The sequence below is a fragment of the Daphnia carinata genome, chromosome 6 (assembly GCF_022539665.2).
Source record: "Daphnia carinata strain CSIRO-1 chromosome 6, CSIRO_AGI_Dcar_HiC_V3, whole genome shotgun sequence".
NCBI classification, from domain to species: Eukaryota; Metazoa; Arthropoda; class Branchiopoda; order Diplostraca; family Daphniidae; genus Daphnia; species Daphnia carinata.
In genome coordinates, this window is record NC_081336.1 from 1,925,826 (window position 1) to 1,949,738 (window position 23,913).

Sequence of the window (23,913 nt, forward strand, 5' to 3'; positions counted from 1 at the left end):
TTTCTCGATTTTTGTCTGTGGATTATCGGGACAAGTAGCGAGTAGCTCAAACGGTGTAAAGGATAAAGAAGGCGGAGCAAAATGGCCGAACTTGGAGCGCAGTCGCAGGATCCCGCCATTCCCCCCACTTTTTCTTTCTCTAGCAGACGAACAAAACCACGTCAGGCTGTGCAAATTTTTTCTGTGGCGGCAGCAAAATGTCCACGCTCCGAAGAAACTCTAACGTTTCATCTTACCTGTTCTTTTAAGTCAATGAACTATATTAAAGAAACGCTCGAATTGTGAATCTAAACAAGACTGAGATAATTGCAAAGCTACAAAAGAGATTTCTTTTGAGAACTAAATGGCATGGAAAAAAACGTTAATGAGGCAATGTCCGTATAGAAGGTTCGATGAGAAAGGTGATGGATGCCCTTTGAGACTTGTGCAGGGGGCGTGTTCGATGGCCCAGAAACGCGTGACTTTTCGTGACGTCAGAGACGAGCCTCTTCCGAAATTAGGACACCCTGGGAGCGGTTGTGAATTCCAAATTTTTCAGCGAAAAAAAGAAAATGCCGGCTATCCAGTTCTTCCTCCCTCGCAGTTGCCCGAAAGCCGAAAAACAAAACAAATTAGGATGCCAAATCATGTTACAACGGCCCTGTTCGTCTGTAGTGGGTAAGTCCGCCATTTTGAATACGATTACTGTGCTGTCTCGCGTGTGTGTGTGTGTCTTCGTGTGAGTCTTTTGATCGAAACGGGTTTACTCACAACGTGAATTGGATGTGACACAATTGAATGACGATGAGACTCTGCAGCAAGCAGATCACGATCAAAAGGCTTTTTAAATTAACAGGCCAGAACATTCGGTCCCTCTAGTGACACCCTTTTTGTAGCAAATACTGGAGATTACGATCTTCTTTTCTTTTTTTTCCACCCCAAAAGTCTTGAAATTTTGTTCCCCTAGAGCATCTGCTGCTTTTACGTAATGCGTACCCATTAATTTTTGATTCGGGAGTAGGTAATTGGGTTACCCGCTAGGTGGCAGGAACGTTCCACTTTCTCTTTTTTTTCAAATTTTTTTTCCCTCCAAAAATCGAATACGTCCATTGGCGGTGTCGATCCATGAGCGAAAACCTAATAAAAAGATGCCTTCCACTTCGTGTATTAAGCTAAACTATTCCCCACGTTCGCAGAAATTGTAGGTGCCGACTTTAGTGAGGCGTTTCTATCTTCATGTTGCAAAAAATTGCTTTTAAAAGGGCTGCCTTGGGCTAAAATAAAACATTGACGTTGAAGGGGAAACCCCCATAAACAATCAACTCATCTGATTGCTCGTCTTATGAGCTAATCAGCGTGTCTTGATTGAACCATTCGAATTGCGATCGATCGTCGATGTACACACAAAAAATAGTGGGGGGTGGTAACAAATCTCAAAACAAATAAACCCAATCAAAATAGGAAAAGTAAAAAATATGTGACTTACGGTAGAGGTGATGATGTTTGATGTTTAATGCAACCGTAGCAAGTAGCAACTGAGACTGTGCTGCCCATGTCCGTCGATGTTGTGCTCCAGGACCACTTCAGAGAAGTTGTGCACCGACAACAACAACTTTTTTCCCATTTTTCTAGCTGTTGCCTTTTAAGGTCCAGTAATAAGGCCAACGTTTCTAGCTGCAAATCAGTCATCCGTACAACATCAATAAATGATCATCCTTTTCTTTTTTGTTTTCGAACACGCAGTAAATAAAAGAAAAAAATTGGTGTGATGCCATTGCGGAAGGGAAAAAAACATTTTTTGATGGAGAATATCAGAGCGTGACGGAAGAAGGTAAAAAAAAATAATAAAGGTGTAGGAAGTAATTTTATTTTGTGGGCCATTTTTTTTTCTTTTGGTTAAGAGAGTCTTAAGTGGAAAGGGGAACGCACACATCACGTTCATCGTAAAGCTCATTAGCGACATTTTAGCTTATAAGGTTTCTCGTTTTTTTTTTTGCTACACGACTTTTGACTCTCGAAATATTGCTATTTTTTTTTAAGCAATTTTTTATGTCCAAATATTTTTACGTCTTTCTATTGCGGTGGAAATCAAAAGCTGCTTTTAATCCGCTCGTGTAATCCAATGCGGAATCAGACTGCTCTTTTGATCATTGAATTGGCCAGTTGTTTTGTAAATAATTAAGAGGAGAATGCTGTTAAATGAATTATTTAAGAAAAGGGCATTTGGACGTGAATGAAGCGCATCTCTCGAATTTGCGTAATTATCGGCTCAGTAGAGAAGTGATCACCATATCGATTGACATGTCGATCGATGAAAGATGTTGGGTCGTTTCCAGTCTTTTGTCAATCTATTTTCAGTCTCTTTTTATTTTATTTTATTTTTTGTTTGTTTCCCACGTTCGATTGAAATAGATGCCATCACACAGAAAAGTCAAATCCCATTTCGATTCCTTTTCACCAGCTTTTTTTTGTTGAAACACTCGCGTTGAGGTGGTAGAAAATAAGCAACGGTCCCACCCTTTCCTTTTTCAATATTCGCATTGATTTCTTCTATTCTTAATACATGACGTCGATTGTCTTCGTTGCCCGCAAATAACGGGAAAAAAAAGAAAAGAAAAGGGGAATTCAAACAAGAGAAGGATAAAGATCTTGATAAATATTGAGAAGCAAAAGAACTCAAAGAACTGAGAGCTGGGCTTCTTGCTACACACAACTGTCTAGTGTGTGTATTTCACGAGAAAGCGAATGTGCAGCGTTGTCACTCGTCCACCCACACGACTCATTTTTTATTTTTTCTTTCGCGATTTCGTTTTTTTTTTGTTTTAATTGAATTTACTAAGTTTTTTTTTTGGGGGGGGGGATCATTTGTTTAGCGTGTTTGCTGCACTTTGATATGAGGTGCAAGCTGGTGCGTGATGTCTTTTACATGTTGAAAGGATGAAACATATTCGAGAAGTATGGGGTGTGTGTTTGTGGCTCGTTTTCGATTGTCTATACGCAATGATCGTGTTGATAGAACATGACCTGTCTATTGTGATTCTCTTAACTATGGCGATGACTTATTGACCCGAGGTTATTCTCAACCCAATTTTGGTGGTGTGTTGTTTTATTTTCGTGGTTTCGGGCGACAGTTTCACGTACATCCGAGTCACGTACGAATTTGTCACGGAGACTTGCACGTCTTTTGAAAAAAAAAAAAAAATCCTTTGACTTTGTCGTTATCGGGGAAAATAATAGGGACATATCATTTCGTCAATTATTCAAGTTTCGAAAAAAGGCGGGAAGCGACATCTGGTTCGATATGTAAATAAACATAGGGAATGGGTCGAGCGTGAAATATAAAAACGGGAGCAGTGTAGGATCAACGTGAAAACTCAACAAGGAACCGAGTTGTTTGAATAATCGATGAACGTCAAATTTTCTTTTTCGAACATCGGCCTTTTTTCCAGGTCTCTTATCTTATTCATTTTTTAACACGGGGGGTTGGAAAAAGAAAAGGGATTTATATTTTTCGTGAGCGCGATCGATGTCGTGTTACAAAAAAAAAAAACAATTTGTGCCATTTCACTCAACATCTAGTAAGGAAAGTATCAAGCGAGGCGATTTTTTTCTTCCAGTTGAGTCGCTTTCCCCCTTTTTTTTTTTTTCAAACGTCAAACGAGTTTGTAGGTGCTGATTCGTTCGTGATGGACTGGTCATGCAAAGAAATACAGTACCTACACAAAGTTTCCGGACAGCCGAGAGCGGCTTATGGAAAAACCAGTTTTTGTAAAATTCGCAGAAAATACAATAATCGTCTGATGTAGATGATTATTGGAATGAAATTGTTCGCAAAAAAAACTTTTATATAGGGTTTTTTTTTGCGAATTTTTAATTCACGGGCAGGGCCGTTTAAAATTGGGGGATAAAGTTTCCGGACAGTCGAGAGGGCCAGTAGTGAATGGGGCTACTTTGGCTCTCATGTACGCGACGATAAATGGGGCTACGAGGGCGTTATAGGGCTTAAAAAAAAGAGCATCACTTAAACTATAATCTAATATGAGATTTTGCATATCATGCCATATGCAAAATCACTCTAATTTTGAGTTAGAAACGGCAAATTTTCATTCCAAGAGAATTTGCGCTATTTTCCCAACCCGCATGGTTGCCGGCTTTCCTACTTATTTACTTTTTAAATTGGAGCGGAAAATATTCAAGGCCGCTACGGTGGCAACAGTAGCCAGTGTGCCGGGCACAACATACGACACAGAACGTTAAAAAAAAAGGAGGACAGGGAAAGGGCGATGCGCCTTCCTTCCCCCCCTCGGCGCAGAAGAGTCTTTTTTTTGGGAAGAGCACAACCTGTAGAGACGCCACCCTCTCCGTCAGTCGGTGGCGGTGCTCTTTACCGATCAGACGTGCAATTTCGTTCGCTTACGTCCTTTTTTCCGGTTTTTTTTAAGCTCGAAAGAAAAACACACGTTTTTTTGTGTCGCGTTATCAGTGAAAGTGTTTTGTTTCTGCGTGAAAGGTGTGGTTAGTTCACAGTGGTTCAATTTCTTGCCCTCGTCTCATCCAAACATTGTTCTCGATTTCCTCATACGAAATTGAACACGTTTTATTTTCAAAATCATTTCCAGGCAAACCGAAAGGTCAGTTACTAGTTTTTTTTAGAAAACAAAAAAAAATTTTATGTGTGTGTGTGTGTGAACTGAACACACACCGACGTTTGTTTGATGTGTACGGCCGGCGCTTCTGGCCATCGTTAACTGCTGTAGTTGAAAATTATACGACAAAACACTGAGGAGACGAGTGAGACCGAGGGGAGAATTATGGCGCAGGTTTTAACTGACACATTTTTCGTGTTCCGCAACCCGCAAATATCTTGCACGAAGTTGCCTCCGATAACCTTGCCAAATGTTGTTCGATCTGTTTCTACTTTTTTTAAACACAAAACGGCTCTGCTCTGGCAACCGGATTTCCCCTTTTATTTAATAGGAAGAAAAACAAAACACATTTTGATGCTCTAAACGAATTTTGTTGTTTTCCTCTTTTGGACTCTTGAAACGTCTTGTCGATGGAGTGGAAATTGACGTTAGTCTATTCACTAATAGTCAAATGTAGCTTCGGTGTTTTCATGTTGCATTTCAAACAATACTGGTGCCCTTCAAAATTTGCTTCTATTTCGATCCTCTTGCTTGTCACTCCAAACGACTATTAACACGCACAAGGCCGTGTTTGTGTCTCGTTTGTATATCGTATACACTTGTATTTATCTCCCTCTTTTTTTTCCCCCTTTTCTACTTGACTTATCCGTTCGTCTTCGCATCTCTCCACTTAATGGGCGCCTCCTACTTATTTACTTTTTAAATTGGAGCGGAAAATATTCAAGGCCGCTACGGTGGCAACAGTAGCCGCTATAGGCTCAAAAAAATATTTTCCGCTCCGATTTATTATGTAGATGAATAGGAAAATCGGCAACTATGCGGGCTGGGAAGATAGCGCAAATTCTCTTGGAATAAAAATTTGCCGTTTCTAACTCAAAATTAGAGTGATTTTGCATATGGCATGATATGCAAAATCTCATATTACATTATAGTTTAAGTGATGCTCTTTTTTTTAAGCCCTATAACGCCCTCGTAGCCCCATTTATCGTCGTGTACATGAGAGCCAAAGTAGCCCCATTCACTACTGGCCCTCTCGACTGTCCGGAAACTTTATCCCCCAATTTTAAACGGCCCTGCCCGTGAATTAAAAATTCGCAAAAAAAACCCTATATAAAAGTTTTTTTTGCAAACAATTTCATTCCAATAATCATCTACATCAGACGATTATTGTATTTTCTGCGAATTTTACAAAAACCGGTTTTTCCATAAGCCGCTCTCGGCTGTCCGGAAACTTTGTGTAGGTACTGTAGCTGACGATCGATTCACGAGCCTCACGGCGTTTAACTTACAAGACAGATTTGAGGAAAAAAGAAGTTTTTGTATTAAAATTATTTTTCACCCTTATTTTTATTTTGAAAAAAAAATTGTAACATTAAAAAAAAATCCTATTTTTCCCGCTTTTTTTTTCTTTACTGTCGTTTGGATCATCCTCTTGCCTTTTTCACGCCAATAATCCAAGATTCTCTTTTTTTTTTTCTCTTCCTTTTTTATGAGTACATTGAAGAAAAAAAAAAGGCTGATGCCCAAAAACTCTTGGCGACGCTTTCGGGATCGATTATCGTTTGTGTGCCGGGCACAACATACGACACAGAACGTTAAAAAAAAAGGAGGACAGGGAGAAGTCCACAGGGAAAGGGAGGACAGGGAAAGGGCGATGCGCCTTCCTTCCCCCCCTCGGCGCAGAAGAGTCTTTTTTTTGGGAAGAGTTAAGTTCAAATCTATCGATTACAAAAAGGCTTCAATTATGAATTGATGATAATGGCTGGTGAACGAAATACTAAAACTTATTTCGTTCGCCAGTTTGCTTAACTTAAATAATAGTCTTCTTAACAATTTTCTGTTGAATAATTTAGATTAATTAAAAAAACATAAAATAATATTGTCTGCATTCTAAAATCGCCTTTGGCCAATAAGTTTTCCTAATATTTCCTGCGGGTAGAAATACGACAACGGAAAATTTGGAAAAAAAAGTGAGGTTGGGAAAAGGTTACGATTCAGACAATGTGTGCCTTTCTCCAGACTTCTCAAATTTTCAGTTTTCTTTATTTTGCTCGAAGCAAAATTACAAAAACATCGGAAATCGGCAAACCGTCTGGAATTTTGCCGTCAAAACAAACAAACAAAAAAAAACGCATGCTTTTTTTGTTTATATGTTGCAAAAATTAAATGCCATCTAGCGCTAGTAATATATTATTTTATTTTTGGCGACCGGGGGGTGCCTCTTTTTTCTGGAGGATACTGTATGTCGTACGTCACATGATTCAACGAACTTTGTCGTCTGCGATTGTCCGCTCTAGCGCACCGCCGCACGCCGCCGCCCTTTTTTTTTTTTTTTTGCCTGCACCACTTGACGGCCCTATAATAAAGTCAAAGCGATTTCCGACCTAGTCTCTTTCATCATTTCTTTCATTCTTGTTTATTATTGCTCCATCATCTTGAAAATGATCTCCCCCTCCCTGCACGTTTTAATGTGTGCCGGCCGACACTCTTTTTACAGTCCGCCTGGTTAGTTCGGTGCTTTGAAATTGGGGCGTTTTTCTTTACATTCACCTCCCCCGCACGCGCGCCTCATAATGAGCTATCACAGTCTAAAAGTCACACACTGGTAATCTGAGTCTCTATTGTGTGTATCTGTGTGTGTGTGTGTGCGTGTGTAGGAGTGTGTGTACAAGTTGTTGGTGCGCGCGTGCCGTTTGTATTATATAGCTTCATCATCATACAATGACGACGTGCCATCGAAATAAGTGATGTGTCTTATTTTTATAGCCCTTCATCCAACATTTTCAAATGGACTTTAAAAAAACAAAAAAAAAAGTGAGGTGGGGGGCGGGGGTGGGTTAGGATGCTAACAGATTCAGATTCAGATTGGAGAGAGGCTACGATGAAGTTGAGAGGGGAAAGGAGATGCGCTTCTTGTGCGTGATGTTTGCCCGTATGTCGTGTCATTCGTCTGGCCTGTTTCCAGTTTCAGGGGGATCACCCACCCCCTCCTTCACGTTGGGGGCAGGGGAGGGCTGTGCGAGATTTATAGACGGGCAGTTTTACTCCGTTGCGGTCTGAAAAACATCATCATTTGTCGTGGCATAATGGCCCGTGTCTGTCAATAGTTTCGAACCCTCCTGCCTTCTGCGTATCTCGTAGATTAAGATCTCCGTCTCATTTTCTTCGATTCGAAAATACAATTGTGCTTAGAGAGAGGGGGACGCGTTTGAGATGATTGGACATAGACATGCAAAAAAAAAAAGACGGTCAGTCGATCAGGAACTCATTTGCAGTTGCAGAAAATCGACGAATTGATTGGTCCCCCCCCCCCCCCCCCACTCGTTTTCTTTTATTTTGTTGGCTCTTTTCCTCATAGTTTCCGTACGCCGGCTAAAGGAAGAAGCCATTACCATCTGTTTCTATGTTATCCATGCAGATGTGAAGGAGAGCGAGGGAGTAGTTTAGAAAAAAAAAAGACTCTCAATGGTTAGTGGGCGTTGAAAACCCGCCTTTTTTATTTTATTTTATTTTCCTCGACGAGATTGTGCGCTCCCGATCGATACGGAAAATCACGGGCATTTCTCCGGGACGACCTCCCTTAACAGAAAATTTTCTGTCATTTGCCTTCATGACTAGATTTGTGTGTGGGTAGGCGCCTGTGATAGAGAGAGCCATTTGTCTATGAAAAGCAAGGGGGTGGTGGTGGTGGTCCTCATCTTCGAATAAGAGACAGAAAATTGGGGCAGATCAAAAATAAATAGAACTTCTTCCTCATTTTTATTTTAGCTTCTGCGTGTATCTCTTCTAACGATTGGCTCTTGTCTATTGCTACGCTATATAAAGCAATTCTCTTTTTTTGTTTTTGTTTTGTTTTTCAATAGCATGGCGTTTGTTTTTGCCTTGTCTTTGATCAACAAAAGAAATTCGGCAAGAGATCAAGAAAAGGGATGTGTAATTGTATTCACTGTTCTGGCGCAACAACAAAAGGCTTTATTTTTCTTTGCCATAACGTTTGAATCTGCATCATTTGATTCTTTTTTTTTTTTTTTTATTGTTGTTTTGTTCAATAAGCGAAAATATGGGGATTATTTCTTTGAATAGTAGTGTGGCCCGTGTCTTCGGCATGCCGGTCAAACTGTTGTGAATCTTGTGCGGGTTTGGGTCGATCGATGTTGGAAGAAGGAAACAAGAAAATGGGGCGATCGAGAACAAACAAAACATTGGCGTATAATAATATGGCGGGAATCCAAATCCAATTTGAATGATGGCAGCCACAAAAAGAAAAGAAGGAAATCTCTCTTCACTATAGTACATAACACAGATAGACGGACAAAGATGAATCGATTCCGTTTTGCACAGAGAGAGAGACCTCTCATTTCCTTTTTTTTTTTTCTTAGTTTTTTGGTTTCTTATTTGTTTGCATTCACTGGACAGTATGTAAGAGACGCATTGGAAAGTGCAAATTTCGTCTCATCTAAGTGGCATCATCGTAATAGATCCGAGTTGTTACTTTAAAAGCACCAAATGAAATTTCGAGTTCAGTCTAATGAAATGCGAAAACGTGGCCATCCGCCGTAATCAAATGGCCGTTTTTTAAATTTGATTTTTTTTCTTTTCTTTTTAATTAAAAATGTGTTCACCCTAATTGAATAGATGCGATTAAATGGGCCGTCTGTGTTGAATCAACCCTTTTCCGTCTCACATTTAAACGTGAAATAATTTTTCCTGTGCGCGTCTTTTCCAGTTCCTTTCAAGTCTGATTCGATTTCGACGATGGCTCTTTTCTCAGTAAGCAATGCATAGGAAAAAGAAGAAGGGATGAGAAGAGGCCAACTTGATTGAATCATTGTACGCACGGGTCTCTTATATATGTTATATTCGTACGACGTTAGATTGTATTATATAAAAGAAAAATGATTTATTGCCAGACGTGTAGTATAGTAGGATATTGGGCAAAACGACGCATCTCGTGATCTGTTATTTTTATTTATTTTTTTTTTCACGATCGTCGCTTACCTGGGCGTGTCCCTTGTAAGTCGATTGTGCTGCCACCGCTACGGCAACAATTGGGATTTTTTATTTTTTATTGAAATTCACAAGCGAAACTATTCGTCGTCGTTAACAATTCAAATGATGGCGCACACGGTAGAGAAAAGTGGCTTCCGCAGTTCTATTGCGCTGTATAATGCACGTTAGGAAGGGAGAGAGAGAGAGAGGCAGCGCTCGACGTAACAAAAAAAATGTTCGTCTGACATAAAAAGTAAGAAGCCATAGGCACTTAGCGACATGAAAAGCACCGAAGAAGGCTTTTAATAATACCGTAAAACAAGGGCAAATAACAACATCGATGCAGAGGGAAAGAAGAAAAAAAAAAAAAATTGCGCAAAAGATCGTTTGATGTTTTCGCCATTATGCAGATTAGCTGGGAAATAGTACGTTGTTATTTTGCGTGCGATTTTTTGTTAATTTTTAAAATTTTAACTCTACAAAAACATGCAAACTAGTGCATTAAAGGGCGGCCATTTCAAGATGGTGGTGTATAACTTATGGAGAGCCAACAGTTTGCACGAGCACTCGCAAAGACCTTGCTGCAACCCAAGTCGACGGTGGCTCCTATATAAATAAAGAGCGCCGCATTACTGAGATGGCCTTTTGTTGGCACCAGCCGCATTATGTCGCCATGTAAAACGCATCGAAAAAAAAAAAAAAAGAGAGAGAATGGATTGACGGCATTCTGTCTGCCGATTATTATTACGCAATAAGCTGTGTCAATTGCGGGGCCCTAGACGGAGGCCGAAATGAGTCGTTCTATTGTCGGGGTAGTTCCCCGTCGTTCATCTCATTGTATGGTGAAACCTGTAGAGACGCCACCCTCTCCGTCAGTCGGTGGCGGTGCTCTGTACCGATCAGACGTGCAATTTCGTTCGCTTACGTCCTTTTTTCCGGTTTTTTTTAAGCTCGAAAGAAAAACACACGTTTTTTTGTGTCGCGTTATCAGTGAAAGTGTTCTGTTTCTGCGTGAAAGGTGTGGTTAGTTCACAGTGGTTCAATTTCTTGCCCTCGTCTCATCCAAACATTGTTCTCGATTTCCTCATACGAAATTGAACACGTTTTATTTTCAAAATCATTTCCAGGCAAACCGAAAGGTCAGTTACTAGTTTTTTTTAGAAAACAAAAAAAATTTTGTGTGTGTGTGTGTGTGTGTGTGTGTGTGTGTGTGTGTGTGAACCCTGGTCAAAAAGGTGTTGCTGAAAAAAAAAAAGAAAGAAAGGGGATGTTCCAAACGAGAAAATGATGATGACGCAAGAAGGGGGTTACCTTGAAGCGACGCTCGAGTCGCTGACTTCATCCATTTTAATTTTGATTTTATGGCTCTTGATTTTCGTTTGCGATTGCTGGACCGTTCCGACCGTGTTGCCTCCCAGCCGGAATGTGACGGTCGTTGTCGTTTCTGTTCCGCTGCTACTGCCCTCCGATTCCAAGATGATCGTTTCACTAAAAAGAAGGAACACATGAATTTAAAAAAACAAACAAAACGAACAAAAATATGAGGTGAACAAAATCTCGCGTCTTTCGGTAGGTACTCAAAAACGTAACTGACGTCAATGGCCGATGACAAATAAACAAATTTAAAAGAAAAAGAAACTAGGGGGTTGGCATCGATTGTCGCTATGAAAACGGATTTATAGAAGCCATGGCTGGCCCTCTATGGGAAGCCGGAATAATTCTGAAAAAAAAAGAGGCCCAGCTGTTGACAGGATTCATGGTATGTCAAGCAAAATAGATCATCATAACATTTTTTTCTTTTTGGTTTGAAAATGCCATGGATTACTTTCACGCAGACACACGAAAATGTTTTTAAAATAGCTCACGTTTCACGACGGACAGAGGATTGCTGGACGCTCGGACTGGAATCCGATTTGAGTGTAGGGGTTTCCGAAGCGGCCCGATCTGTTTTGGTGTTCACTCCGTTGGATTGGGCATCGGCCGTGTGATGTTTCGATTCCAACTCGACGTTGAGCAACTGGGCGGCTAAATCGTTTTCGGCCGGCACGGGGAATTCGTTTCGGCCCAATTTCGGCTCAGGTTCTCGATCGGAAGTGTCCATTAAAAATCCCCTCCCCTCCTTTCTTTTTTTTTCTTTTTAAATTCTCTTTGTGATCTTCTTTTTTGTACATCAAAAAAAGGAGAATCTCAAAGCGTGTCGTCTTTATTTTTTTATTTCTAATCTGATTGCTTGGCAATAACAAGAATAATTGGCACACGCACTAGCGAACAAGGGAATCGCCTGCGAACCGCTAACATTGGTCTTTTTTTTTGTTTACGCGCGCGATGTGTGATTGAGTTTGATCGAGGAAAAGCGTCGGCTACGATGTATTGATACAAACATTAAAATTCTGCAACGCTGTGCGCTTCCACAAACTATTTTTGAATTTTTCAAAACTATCGCAGAGATGGAAGAGGAGAAGCTTAAAAAACATTTCTTTCCTGGCAAACGCAGATCGATACGAATAGCTCCTTTCCAAAACAAAAAAACAAAACAATAGCCAATGAAGAGGTGAATTATCTTTTATTACAACACCATCGCAGTGCGTATGGCGTCCGCCCCCTATGGAATTTCGCGTTAGTATCGACTCCGTATTTAATGTATGCATATTTCCAACATTGCGCTGATACAGAAGTGAGTTTTTTTAAAATTAAATCCGTGGCACTTTCGCATAAAGGTGCACGCGGCCGTACAATAATGTCGGTACCTCAGGCAAAGACGGTGAGTAAAAATAAAATAAAATGTCTCTTGTATTTTTTTTTATGTGCGCGTAGCTGCACGGACGGATCGATGCTGCCTCATAAGAAAAAAAGAGAACGAAATGTCTACTCTGCCTAGTAGCGGCCTTTTTTTTTATGCCTGATGTTTTTGACTGGCCATACGCACCTTGTGGTTCACATTCGGCCGTCTAGAACAACCGCCGGCCTTGATAGTATAACATTTTTATTATCATTTTTTTTTTAACAAAAAAGAAATGCTAATCATGTAAATGACGTGCGTGTCGGAAAGTTGGGGCATTTTTTTTTTTTTTTGGGGGGGGGGGGGGGGGGGCGTTTTCTTCTTCAGAAAATAATTTATTCGTTATTTTTGCTTTCGAAAATTAGATGATGGAGTTTGCAATCGAACTTGTCACCCAGCCCCTGCTTTATCACATTTCGACGGCGTTTGCTGCACTGGTTCTACCTTTACTAGTCGGAGTGAGAGGAGCAATTAATCACCCAGGTAAAAAAAATGCAGTTTTTAAGAACCTATCTTTTTTTTTATATCCTTTCAAACATTTTATTAAGAACTGCCAGTATTAATTTTTTTTTTACATTGATTAAGTTTGATTTCAATTTACAATCAATTTTTTTTAATTGTGTCGACATGGAAAGAGAGGAAAAAGAATTTTTATAACGAGACGCACGTTAAATTTCACAAAAAGGCATGGCCGACTTCTTGTGCGCCTCCAGTCAAAACTTACATACCTTAAAACTAAAACTAAAGAAAAAAAAAATAAATAAAAATAAATATTGTTTTGAAAAGGTTGCGAATATGTCTATTATGGAAGCACATTTGGACAGCCGTTCGGTCAGTTCAGTAGTCTGGATTTCCCGAAACCGTACGGCGAGGGTATTGAGTGTGTCCTCTACAAGTTCACGGCGCCAGGCGCATCCGCACACGGCCCCGCCATTTCGTGGATCGTCGAATTGACCATCACGAATCTCAACTTGCCTCCAACATCCACGTAAGTTCACTCACATCATTTTGCATTCGATCTCGTCCCTTTCGCGAAAATCGCTTTCCGAAATGTCGGATTAAAAAACGGGATTTTGTGTGTGCGGGGCTAAACACATCAAAGGCGGATGTGACGAAGATGTTGAAACAAAACAAAAGAGAGGGACTGTAACACTAAGTCAGTGCGTATCGATCGACGTGCAAAAGTCATGTCGCAATTTCTCCACTCCGCGTATGTCGTACGTCATAATAATAATACTAATAATAATAATTCAACGAACTTTGTCGTCTGCGATTATCCGCTCTCGCACACCGCCGCACCCCCGCCGCCCCTTTTTTTCGCCCGCACCACTTGACGGCCCTATAATAGTCAAAGCGCTTTCCGACCTAGTCTCTTTCATCATTTCTTTCTTTCTTGTTTATTATTGCTCCTTCATCTTGAAAATGATCTCCCCCCCTTCCGCGTTTTTTTATATGTACCGGCCGACACTCTTTTCACAGTCCGCCTGGTCCCGCACGCGCGCATAATAAAGAACTATCACAGTCTAAAAAAATCACACACTGGTAATCTGTGTCTGTATTGTGTGAGTATGGGTGTGTGTAGGAGTGTGTGTACAAGTTGTTGGTGCGCGCGTGCCATTTGTATTATATAGCTTCATCATCGTACACACACATCGTACGTGCCATCGAAATAAGTGAGACACCACCACAGACCTTCCCCCCCCCCCCCCGAGGGGCAAAGTGAGTCGTTCTATTGTTAGGGGCCCCGTCGTTCATCTCATTGTATGGTGCCATCCTATTTTTGGTGGTAGTGTTGGGAGAGGGGTTTGCTCGGCGTGCTATCAACGAACAGATGATGACAGTCGTGGTGTTTGAATGCCAACAATCCTTCTACTTGGATGGGGAAGAGGAGGAGGTGAAATCGACACTTTGCGTTGCGCGATCGCTATATAAAAAAAAAATGATAAAAATAGGCAGCCCGTACGTTTGTTTTCTATAGCTCTCAGCTGTAATTGTGTTGCTCTGTGTACAACTCGAAAACGTTTCTTATTTTTTTGTTTTTGTTTTGTTGTTGCTCATTTTGTTGTTGTTCTTGTCGAATGTTGAGTGAATCTTTTTCGTATGTTTTGTATGTTTTCAATAGTTGCGGAGATGGGGATCATTTGGCGTTGTATCTACACCTGGATCAAAGTGAAATTAACGAACAAACGCCATCGAATGGCCGCCTGTGCTCCTTGCCGGCCAAACGGTCGGGCCGCCACGCTAGTCAGGCGGTTCGCTATTACAGTGCCAAACCCAGTTTAGTGGTTGCGTTTCTCACGAACAAATATGCGCTAACCGCCAACCACCCGCCGTCCAATCTTCTCGTGTCGACGCCATCCAATTCAACTTACGAGCCCTACGGATTCAACGGCACTTATCGATTCATACGCAAAAGTATTGAGCAACATCATTTTCTTTTTTATTTGTTTTTTAAACTTGTGTGTTTCTTTTGTTCTCCGCGAGGAGTTTTGGCGGAGGGGCATCGATTTCTCGCCTCGCTTTTGCACGCAAAGTTCATTAGGGGAATGAGCTTTGCCAATATATTATGTGCGGGAGCGCGTAGTTTTGAACGCTGCCCAGTAACGCAGTTTTGCACTGACATTGCCAATACTTTTGTCCTTCTCTCCCTCCCGTTTTTTTTTAAACTAACGATCTCGATTTTTTATCTATCCGCTTGGCTTGTCCGGGCAAAGGTTTTAAACGCAGACTTTATAATCTTGGAAAACGGGGAGAGAGGCTTATGATTGATGTCATTTTTCAAAGTTATAATATTTACGGGGGAATGGAATGAACTTATTTGTTTTTGTTGTTGTTCTTTCATTTGCAGATAAATTCAGATCAGATGGGCAGAGGATTGGTGGTACCGTTTGTGATTATGTATTCATGAGTGGTGGCGTTGTGAACCGTCAAGATCAACAGCCATCTAGCAACAAATTTTATTCGCCATTATATCCGTCGTTGTATCCAGCCCGTTCCAGGTGTCTCTATCATTTCTATGGAAGGTAAAAAGGGGAAACCATTTTATTTATTTATTTCTCCTTCTTGGTTATTATTGGTCGGAAACCAACGGCAACCGACGTCGTTTGTTTTAAGGAAGCCTCCCCCTTTCCCCATGTTTCCGGGTAACGCTAAGAAAAAGGGAAAGAACAGGAGGGAATTTCTTTTTTTTCTTTTCTTTTTTCCTGTGTGTGTCTTTTCTCTTTTTCTTTAAGAAAGGGGAAGGGGAGGAGACGAGGAAGCATGGGTCTGTTTTTGATTGCTATTAAGGGCTGCTTGTGTGTACACGCTGGTGTGTGTCGCCCAGACGTTGCAGCCCTGCCTGTGAGGGCATACCGACGAAATAGAGATACACAATATCATGTCTATTAGCGCTACAAGCAACACAAGATGATTACGAATTGTATTAATGACCCGAAACGCCAGTCTCTTTGTGTGTTTTCTTTTACGTTCTTTCATTATTTATTTATTTATTTATTTTCTTGCTTCGTTATCGAAGGATGCGAGACAATTTTGTGTGTGTGTGGGGTGGGGCGGAGGGAGCAATATCGAAAGTTTTCTTGGGAAGATGGGAGGCTGCTGAATAAATGGAGCTTTGATTTTGTCGTCGAGACTGATCTCATTCTCGGATGAGGATGTATTTTGAACGAGAGGCAAAAACACGTCAGTGAATATGCGCTTTTCTGTCTTTGTTATTAAAAAGCGAAGGTGGAAGTTGACAGAGTATGTGTTTTGGCAGAGACGATTTGAGCAGCTTCCTTGTTCTTGTTGAAATGTTTGATATTTCGTTTTTCCTATTGGATGACGTAAAATGAAATCGTTTTTTGTTTTCATTTTCAGGTATCAAGAACGAGTCGGGATTCGCTTTGAGAAACTGATCCTCGGAGAGGAAGATGTCAGGTAATGGCGTTCTTTGGATTCCTTAAATGACCCTCTTGCGTCATTTATTATTGTCTGCGAATTTCTGTTTTGCAAGATATAGTTATAGCGTGTATAAGTTAATACGTTTAAAACGATGTGAGCGGGAAATCACGATGTTTTTTTTTTGGCATCCCGCTTGCAAAAGTTACAAAAATTGACTGGTAAATGGCAGTAGACTATATTGAAAAAAATGTCCTCCATGGCGGGAAGCAAACAAAAGATCGAACCTGTCAATTTTTGTCGCCATTATCGACAGATGGCGTTAAAGTGGCATCAATCAATCCCTGTCCCATTCACATATATAAATGATATTTGCAAAAAATGTTTAATATTGTATTTCAAAAACGTCCAACAGTTGCTTGTGGAGCGAAGATGGCGTGAAAGTCTACGACGGTGGCGACGTCCAGTCGCCCGTCATTGCTCACCTGTGCGGCGTCATTCATCACGCTGAATTGTGGTCCTCTTCGTCGTCCCTTCTCGTCGAGTTCTATTCTTCCAGTTCATTGGAGCACACGTTCGAAGGCTTTGAGGGCCGCTACAGCTTCCTTCCGGCCGCCAGAGGCGCTGATGAATACGACGACATTGTCGAAGAAAAGGAAGACAATGAAGACGATTTCACAATCAAACCGACAGTTGTCACTTCGTCCACGACCTGGTCGACCCCGACGACATCGACCGCAAAAACCACTACCACCACCAGACGGCGCACATGTAAACACTCCATCGCAATTTACGATTTTTAACCTATGATGTTTTTTGTTTTTAAATGTTCTTTCGTTTGTTCAATTAGTGATGACAACGCCCCCAACGGCCAGGACGATCCCTTTCAGTCGTGCGATGTACGTGACGACACCATCGATCCGCCAGGTCCAGGTGGTGCCCACCAAACCGACGCCGACGTGGACATCGACATTTCGAACGACGCCAGCAACATCGACGACCCGATGGACGGTCAGGCAGACGCCGTTGGCGCCGAAGATGTCGAAATTTCTGTTAAAAGCCGCCGTGACGACGACAGCGACGCCAGAGATCAGCGACGCGCAGTCTAATCTCAGCCTGGACACCAACACAAGTAGGAACAACCTTCACGCTCTCGTTTAATTTAATTGTTTTCATTTCGCGTTCGTCGAATTACCGACGCTGTTTCAAATAAGCGCAGCGCCTCAACAAACGCGCGCGGGATGTCGGTAGTCATTTGAAAGTCTTAAGGAAGAAAAAAAAAGGTTGGCACGCATCAGATCTGTTCATTCGCCCTTTTATTTATTTTTTTACGTAAATGTAAAATAGGGGAGTTGACATTTTCGAATTGCATAACGTTTGTTTGATAAACCCTTGGCAATAATAGCGGAGCTCCTGGAACATGGCAACCTTGCGAGGGACCCGACTTTGTATAGCTGTTATCTGTTGCAAGGAATTAGAACTTGCATCGCATTTCTTCTTTTTTTTTCAAAAAAAAAAGCTCCTTTTATTTTTCTTTATTCCATTATGTAGTTGGCTGCCATTGGCGTTTGAATGGTGAACCCAACACGCACGTTCTTTTTCATTTTTTTTTTCATTTTCTCGTGTGTGTGTGTGTGTGACTTTTGGGATCATAGTGGAGAGAGATTGTGTCGCCCTCTTCTAACCTACGCTGTTGAATGGCTTTCGAGAAAGCACGTCTGTTTTTTTCTGTTCGTCCCTGACAGTCCTCTCTTCCCCGTCAGCACCCAATTACTGCTGGAGACACATATGCTGATTCTTGCGATTGCTTTCATTCTTTAGCTACTCCCCCCGGTTTTTTTTTGTTCGTTTCTTATTGTACAAGAGAGCTTCTTTTGTTCAGTTTTTTTTTTTCATACAAGAAAAAGGAAAAAACTGGCTCTCTTCATTGAGCTTGAATTCAACTAGGGGGAGCCAAAAGTGAAAACTTGAACCAAAACTGGAGAAACTTGTTGTTGTATTTCATCAAACGATCCCTCTTGTGTTTTCAGACGCGTCGATTATGTTGGACAAACAGAGGCGCCCCTACCCTCTCAACATTAACATAATGTTTCTTTTATATTCAAAATATGACGTAACTTTTGTGCGTCATGTTCTATTGTTTTCGATTCGGACTCTATGCAACCCTCTGCTTTTTAGCTGGTAGTCAACCCCTCCGTTTATGTATCAAATTTAATTCATTGTTATTTTTATTATTAGTGGGTATGTGAAGAAAAACGATTGCGTAGCTCTACATGTATAGCGTTCGAATTAGACGCACGACTCCCGCGTGATCATAACACGAAATCGAAGAAGAACAAAATATGAAAGGAGAAGCCATTGTGCGGCCCCTGTGGCATAGCAATCAACGATAGAGATAGAGCCCTAATTGTATTTCAGTTATCTTTGATACTAAATGTTGTGTCTCTCTCTTTTTTTTCTTCTTTCTTTCTCTTCTTTTGATTGGCGTTAACGACGACAGGCTCGCCGTGTGATCTTCTCTTCCACAGCGACGTTGAGAAGAACGGCACGTTCACGTCGCCCGGTTATCCTGCCGCTTACGGCCCGTTTATGAACTGCAATTACGAGTTCCGGGGTCACGGCCGCGAACGCGTCCAAATCAGCTTCATCGATTTTGCTCTCCATCATCCGAACGACGATCTCAGCGAGTAAATTGTCCTTATTTGATCTGATCAAACCATTGCCCTCATTTCTTTTCTCCCTTTTTTTTTCTCATACAGGAAACCTTATCATCCGTGGCTGAATCAAAGGTAATATGTTTTTTTTTATGTTAAAATTAGACTTTAGAATTATCAAATAGAAAATGGAGGATGTCTTTGAAAGTAGCGAGTAAAAGTAGCCGATGGCAGAATTATATTCAACGGGATGTTGTACTTTATTGCGCAACCAAGTTTGCCTCCTTTTGTGTTGGTGGTTCAAACTTGAAAAAAATAAAAGTGCATCGAGGATAGCTATGTAATATTAATGTTAAAGCGAAAGAAGTTTTCTAAGTGGGAGAATGTCGGACAGAAAAAGTAGAGAGACGTTCCGTATTGTGTAGGGAAAAAGAATTGAATTGCATTGTTTTGAATTTTATGAGAGGACAGCATTTCAAATCTGGTTGACTTGGCAGGACGGTATGGTTGCCGTTAAATCCAGCATACCATTTGCGTACAGTTGCAGTTCCTTTTCAATTGATGAACGTTGTACTTCCGCCTTGCGACACCATTTCATGCGAAATTTTATGGGTTTTAACTTTAAATCGATTATTCGATGATTTGTGTAATCCCGACGACGAGCCAGCGGAGGGGTGGGGGGGAGGGGGCAGAGTCGCTCACCATTTCGCCTGCGTCGAAAAGCCGATTAATTTCAATGTTGAATTAGATTGCGTTAAAACTCTAGCAACGGCGACGTGTCGTCTAACTGGTTTTAATTTTACTTGGAAACAAAAGGAAGAAAAAAATAATAACGCCATGTAGAAGAGATGTAGAATATAGAAGCAAAAAGAAACGAGAAGTAGGGCTGAAAATGTGATATTTCTTTTTTTTTGTGCATGTTTGTTCAGCTGTTCAATCTTTGAGAGTGTTTCCGTTACGCCACACACACACCCAAATGTATCTACTCTATTTTCTGTTGCATCGACAATGAATGCAAAACTTTGTTGTTTTTTTTTTAAAGCTCCCCAACTCGTTCATATTAAAAGGATTGGAAAGGGGCTCCATAAAATTCTATATCTTAACTTATCAGCTCACCGTAGGTTTTACGGAATTAAAAAACAAAATAAATGCAGTTGTGACGTATTCATTTCACAACGATGGCCGTTGTCGACGGACATTTTTTCCATTTCCGGCCGCGGTTTAAGGGATTTTTAGTGCAGATATCGAATTTCAAGTGGAAGGGAGGCTCGAGAGAATAGATTTATGCAAAAATTTGAATGAAATTCGATTTCCTCGTAAAAAAGACAACAAACAGTTTAAAGAAAAAGCATTCTAAATACATAGATCTGTGTTATTCGATCCTTTTTTTACTTTAAATTTAAAATAAAATGTATGTATTTAAAGGGCTTTTATATCAATTTTATTGGCTCGTCATATTTATTTTTTTTGCACTTGTGCGTCCAAACTTTAGTTGCGATGGTGCGGATCGCATGACAGCCTTCACTTCAGTCGGTGGCAACAAAGAAAAGATTGATGATTTCTGCGGATTTGGGATTCCGCGTGAACTCATGTCCAATTCGCCCGCCATGACGATGCACTTCAACAGCACCACCGACTCTAGAGGATCTCGTGGATTCAAAGCGCGCTACTCATTTGTCTCCAGTAAATTGTTACTGCCAACACAATGTGTCGATTCTGACACACACATGCACACAAAAAAAAATGTTTTTTTTCTTATTATTTTATTTTAGATTTCGGGATCACGACTGGAGAACAAATTTCTAGCAGCCCGTGTGCCTTCCGATACAACAGCACCAAGTCGACCAACGGCACTTTTTGGAGCCCCAATTTCCCTGGGTTCTATCCACGCGACACGGAGTGCCACTACTTCTTTCACGCCCAGGTCGGAGAACGTGTGAAAATTGTGTTTCCATACTTTGACGTTGTAGGCGAGATCCCGTAAGTATCGATTTCTTTAACCGATAGAATCCATTCATGTTATTTTTCCTATTGACCGGGGGGGGGGGCGGATTTTTTTTTTTTTGCTGCTGGGTGGAAGGAAATGGACAGTGAAAAGAAATAAAAAAAAGGTACGTACTATAGGTGTGCAGTCAATAACTTTTAACGTCTTTCTCAAGATGAAGAATCAATAATCGATTAGGTTGAATGTATGTTTTCTGTGCATTTTGCCGGGTTTTCACGACAGCATGTTCAGTGCCGAACGTGTAACTCACCGGTCGTACATCATCGTTCCTTTTAAAGCTTACACGTCCTTGCTTTTTTCTTTTTGTTTTCTTTTCTGTTTACCTTGTCGTACGGGCCACTTTATTGTTTAGCTAGATAAGAAAAATGTCACACAGTGTGTAGTCTGCTGTCATCGTTATACAAGATATTCTTACGTAGCTATTTGTGCTGTCTACGTGATGACAGCTTGAGAGACGTTGGAAGGGAGAAGAAAAAGCGTCGACGCTGAAGTTAATTGTGGAATTTCTGCTGTCAAAAAATGTTGCTATTAAATTTTTATTTGTCGTTTTATTGACAGGTGTGGACTGACGTCAGCCAGCGATTTTGTCGAGGTATTTAAATTTATTTGTTTTGTTTCGGTTGTAGAGACTTTCCGTATTGTGTTTGAATGGCTTTTGTTGTTCTAGGTGTCCAATTTCATGACGGTGGATCGCAAATTGCCCCGCTATTGCGGCTTGCAAAAAGATCTTAAAATGGAATCGGACGGAGCCTTTTTCCTTGTGACGTTCAAATCTTACGACCGATTCGACGGGACAGGATTCTTTGCTAGCTATCAATTCATTCCGGTAGCTGATGCTGTTACCATTACTCCCCGGCGAAGCTCAGCTCCAGCTTCCAATACTCCATGTACAGACATTGGCATGGTTCTGATCACGAGATGGATTACTAATTTTTGAATGTTTTGCTTCAATTTACAGATCCAGTTGGATGTATCCTGCTGTTCTGTCTGGTCGCATACCTGGTCTCATAGTGCCAAAAGTGCCAAACCAAACCTGCTACTAGCAGATATTGTTTTCATCTGATTTTAAACTTATTCTTATCTATTGTGTACTACCGTTTAAACAGTTGTATCTTGGCCATCAATGATGCCGATTGGCGGTGAAATAGGACTGAAACGAAATAGAACTGGAGAAATAGGACTGGGAGAAATAGGACTTACTTTTAAAAACTTTTAGGACAGTCCTATTTCTCCATGGCATCAGTCCTATTTCTCCTCGGCATCAGTCCTATTTCTCCTTAGAAATAGTCCTATTTCATTTACCTTGTTCCAAGGGTACAGTATCCTGCATAAAAAGAAGAACACCCGATTTTTTTTTAAAAGCCATCTATGGGTAAAAAATATGAATTGTTTACCTTTTTTAAATTGGTTCGGCCTGTGTTTGGCGCAAAAACGCAAAAAGTAGGGAAGGGTAGTTTTAAGTCCAGACACCTTTTGCTAATGCCTCAGGTGTTACGAAAAATGTCTGGAAAAAGTAGTCTAGTCTTTTTTTGTTAGGCCCCCAACCCCCATGCCCCAGGCTAAGATGAAAAATATTTAATGAAAAAAGTATCATCCTCAGTCGCAGACGTTATTCAACAACAACTTTAAAGCGCGGGAAAAATTTCGTCTCTTATCGGGTTTGAACCGCTGCAATCCGTATCGGAATCCGATCCTATCCCACTAAGCTATTACTTTTTCTCATTATAGTCTATACTTTTGCTTATAAAAAGATATGGAGGATGAATACAAAAAAAGCAGTGCTATATGCTGTCGATCTAATTAGGCATTATGGGGCGTAAGCGGTGAGTATCGGCTTGTGACGCGGGAGATCGGTGTTCAAGACTTTACATAGTAAATTACTTTTATACATCATGTCGTTCTGAAGCATCGTTTGTAAATAATATAACTTACAAATAGTAAAAAATTTTCCCCTTCAACCTCCATGAAATAAACGAATATATAGGTATTGATAAGACAACATCTTGAGAAATTGTAGCTCAGTGGTAGAGGTTCGTATTCAGACACGGATAGTAGTGGTTCAATCCCGATAAGAGACCAAATTTTTTCCGCGCTGTAAAGTCGCTGTTGAACAAAGTGGGTGACTAAGGATGATATTTTTTTCATTAGATATTTTTCATCTTAGCCTGGGGCATGAGGGTTGGGGGTCTAACAAAAAAAGACTAGACTCTACTTTTTCCAGACATTTTTTTCGTAACACCTGAGGCATTAGCAAAAGGTGTCTGGACTTAAAACTACCCTTCCCAACTTATAGCGTTTTTGCGCCAAACCCGCCCTAACTTATTTAAAAAAGGTCAATAATTAATATATTTTGCCCATAGATGGCTTTTAAAAATAAAATCGGGTGTTCTTCTTTTTATGCAGGATACTGTACCTTTAGTGTCCTCCTGTAGTGATATATATATTTGCTCAAATAAAAGGGGGTTATCTTGTCATGTTAATTAAAATAAATAATGTTCCTCCAGATTTTGAAATTTGGTGTAGGAATGGTTTTCGTTTGTTTTCTCGTCAGAAAAATATATACCAAACTGTCGTTTTCTGAATTAGAAAAAAAATGGTTTTCCTATTTGATATGAATTTGGAATTAATCTGCGATGAAATTATTTCGTGGCGTTAATTTTCAGCAATCGTGTTCTCTGTTATTATGCGGATGTCAGCTGAGTTAGGTTCCGAAAAAGACAGTTCAAAAATGACCGCTAGGTGGACGAGAAACACGCTGCTCAGGTATTTCAAAACCATGGCCTACTATAATAAACGGCCAGTAAGCGCGCAATACCACCTGCGCCTAAAACTAAATTGCCAGAGGGACCTAATACCCCAAATCGAAGTCCACTTTCTACAGCTTCATCCCACCCATTCCGATTTCTCTTACTTTTTCCACTGATTGGCAATGGTGGAGAGAACTACTGTCGTAGAACCTCAAACAGAATTCCACTTTCCACT

The 23,913-nt window shown here is 40.7% G+C and overlaps 2 protein-coding genes across 4 annotated transcripts in view; one reads left to right on the forward strand and one right to left on the reverse strand.

Annotated features, from left to right (window-relative positions):
- Positions 1-23,913, reverse strand: part of LOC130690264 (NADP-dependent malic enzyme-like) — a 28,994-nt gene that overhangs the window by 3,527 nt on the left and 1,554 nt on the right. Inside the window, exon 1 of one of the 3 annotated variants that reach the window (XM_057513268.1) lies at positions 1,466-1,548. The exons of 1 other annotated variant lie outside the window; for it this stretch is intronic. In XM_057513268.1, coding sequence (XP_057369251.1) covers positions 1,466-1,533 — 68 coding nt within the window. In that variant the 5' untranslated portion in view covers positions 1,534-1,548. Of the gene's footprint in view, positions 1-750; positions 909-1,465; positions 1,549-23,913 lie in introns of those variants that run through there. One more of the 3 variants, XM_057513267.1, reaches the window with a different exon arrangement.
- LOC130690261 (cubilin-like) lies at positions 397-22,329 on the forward strand. The gene is made up of 15 exons (XM_057513263.2): positions 397-657; positions 12,759-12,876; positions 13,180-13,381; positions 14,516-14,808; positions 15,242-15,416; positions 16,252-16,311; positions 16,688-17,043; positions 17,123-17,404; positions 18,773-18,959; positions 19,032-19,061; positions 20,419-20,609; positions 20,699-20,906; positions 21,490-21,523; positions 21,599-21,818; positions 21,890-22,329. The coding sequence occupies exons 2-15, from the start codon at positions 12,759-12,761 to the stop codon at positions 21,940-21,942; spliced, it is 2,409 nt and encodes an 802-aa protein (XP_057369246.1). The 5' UTR covers positions 397-657; the 3' UTR covers positions 21,943-22,329.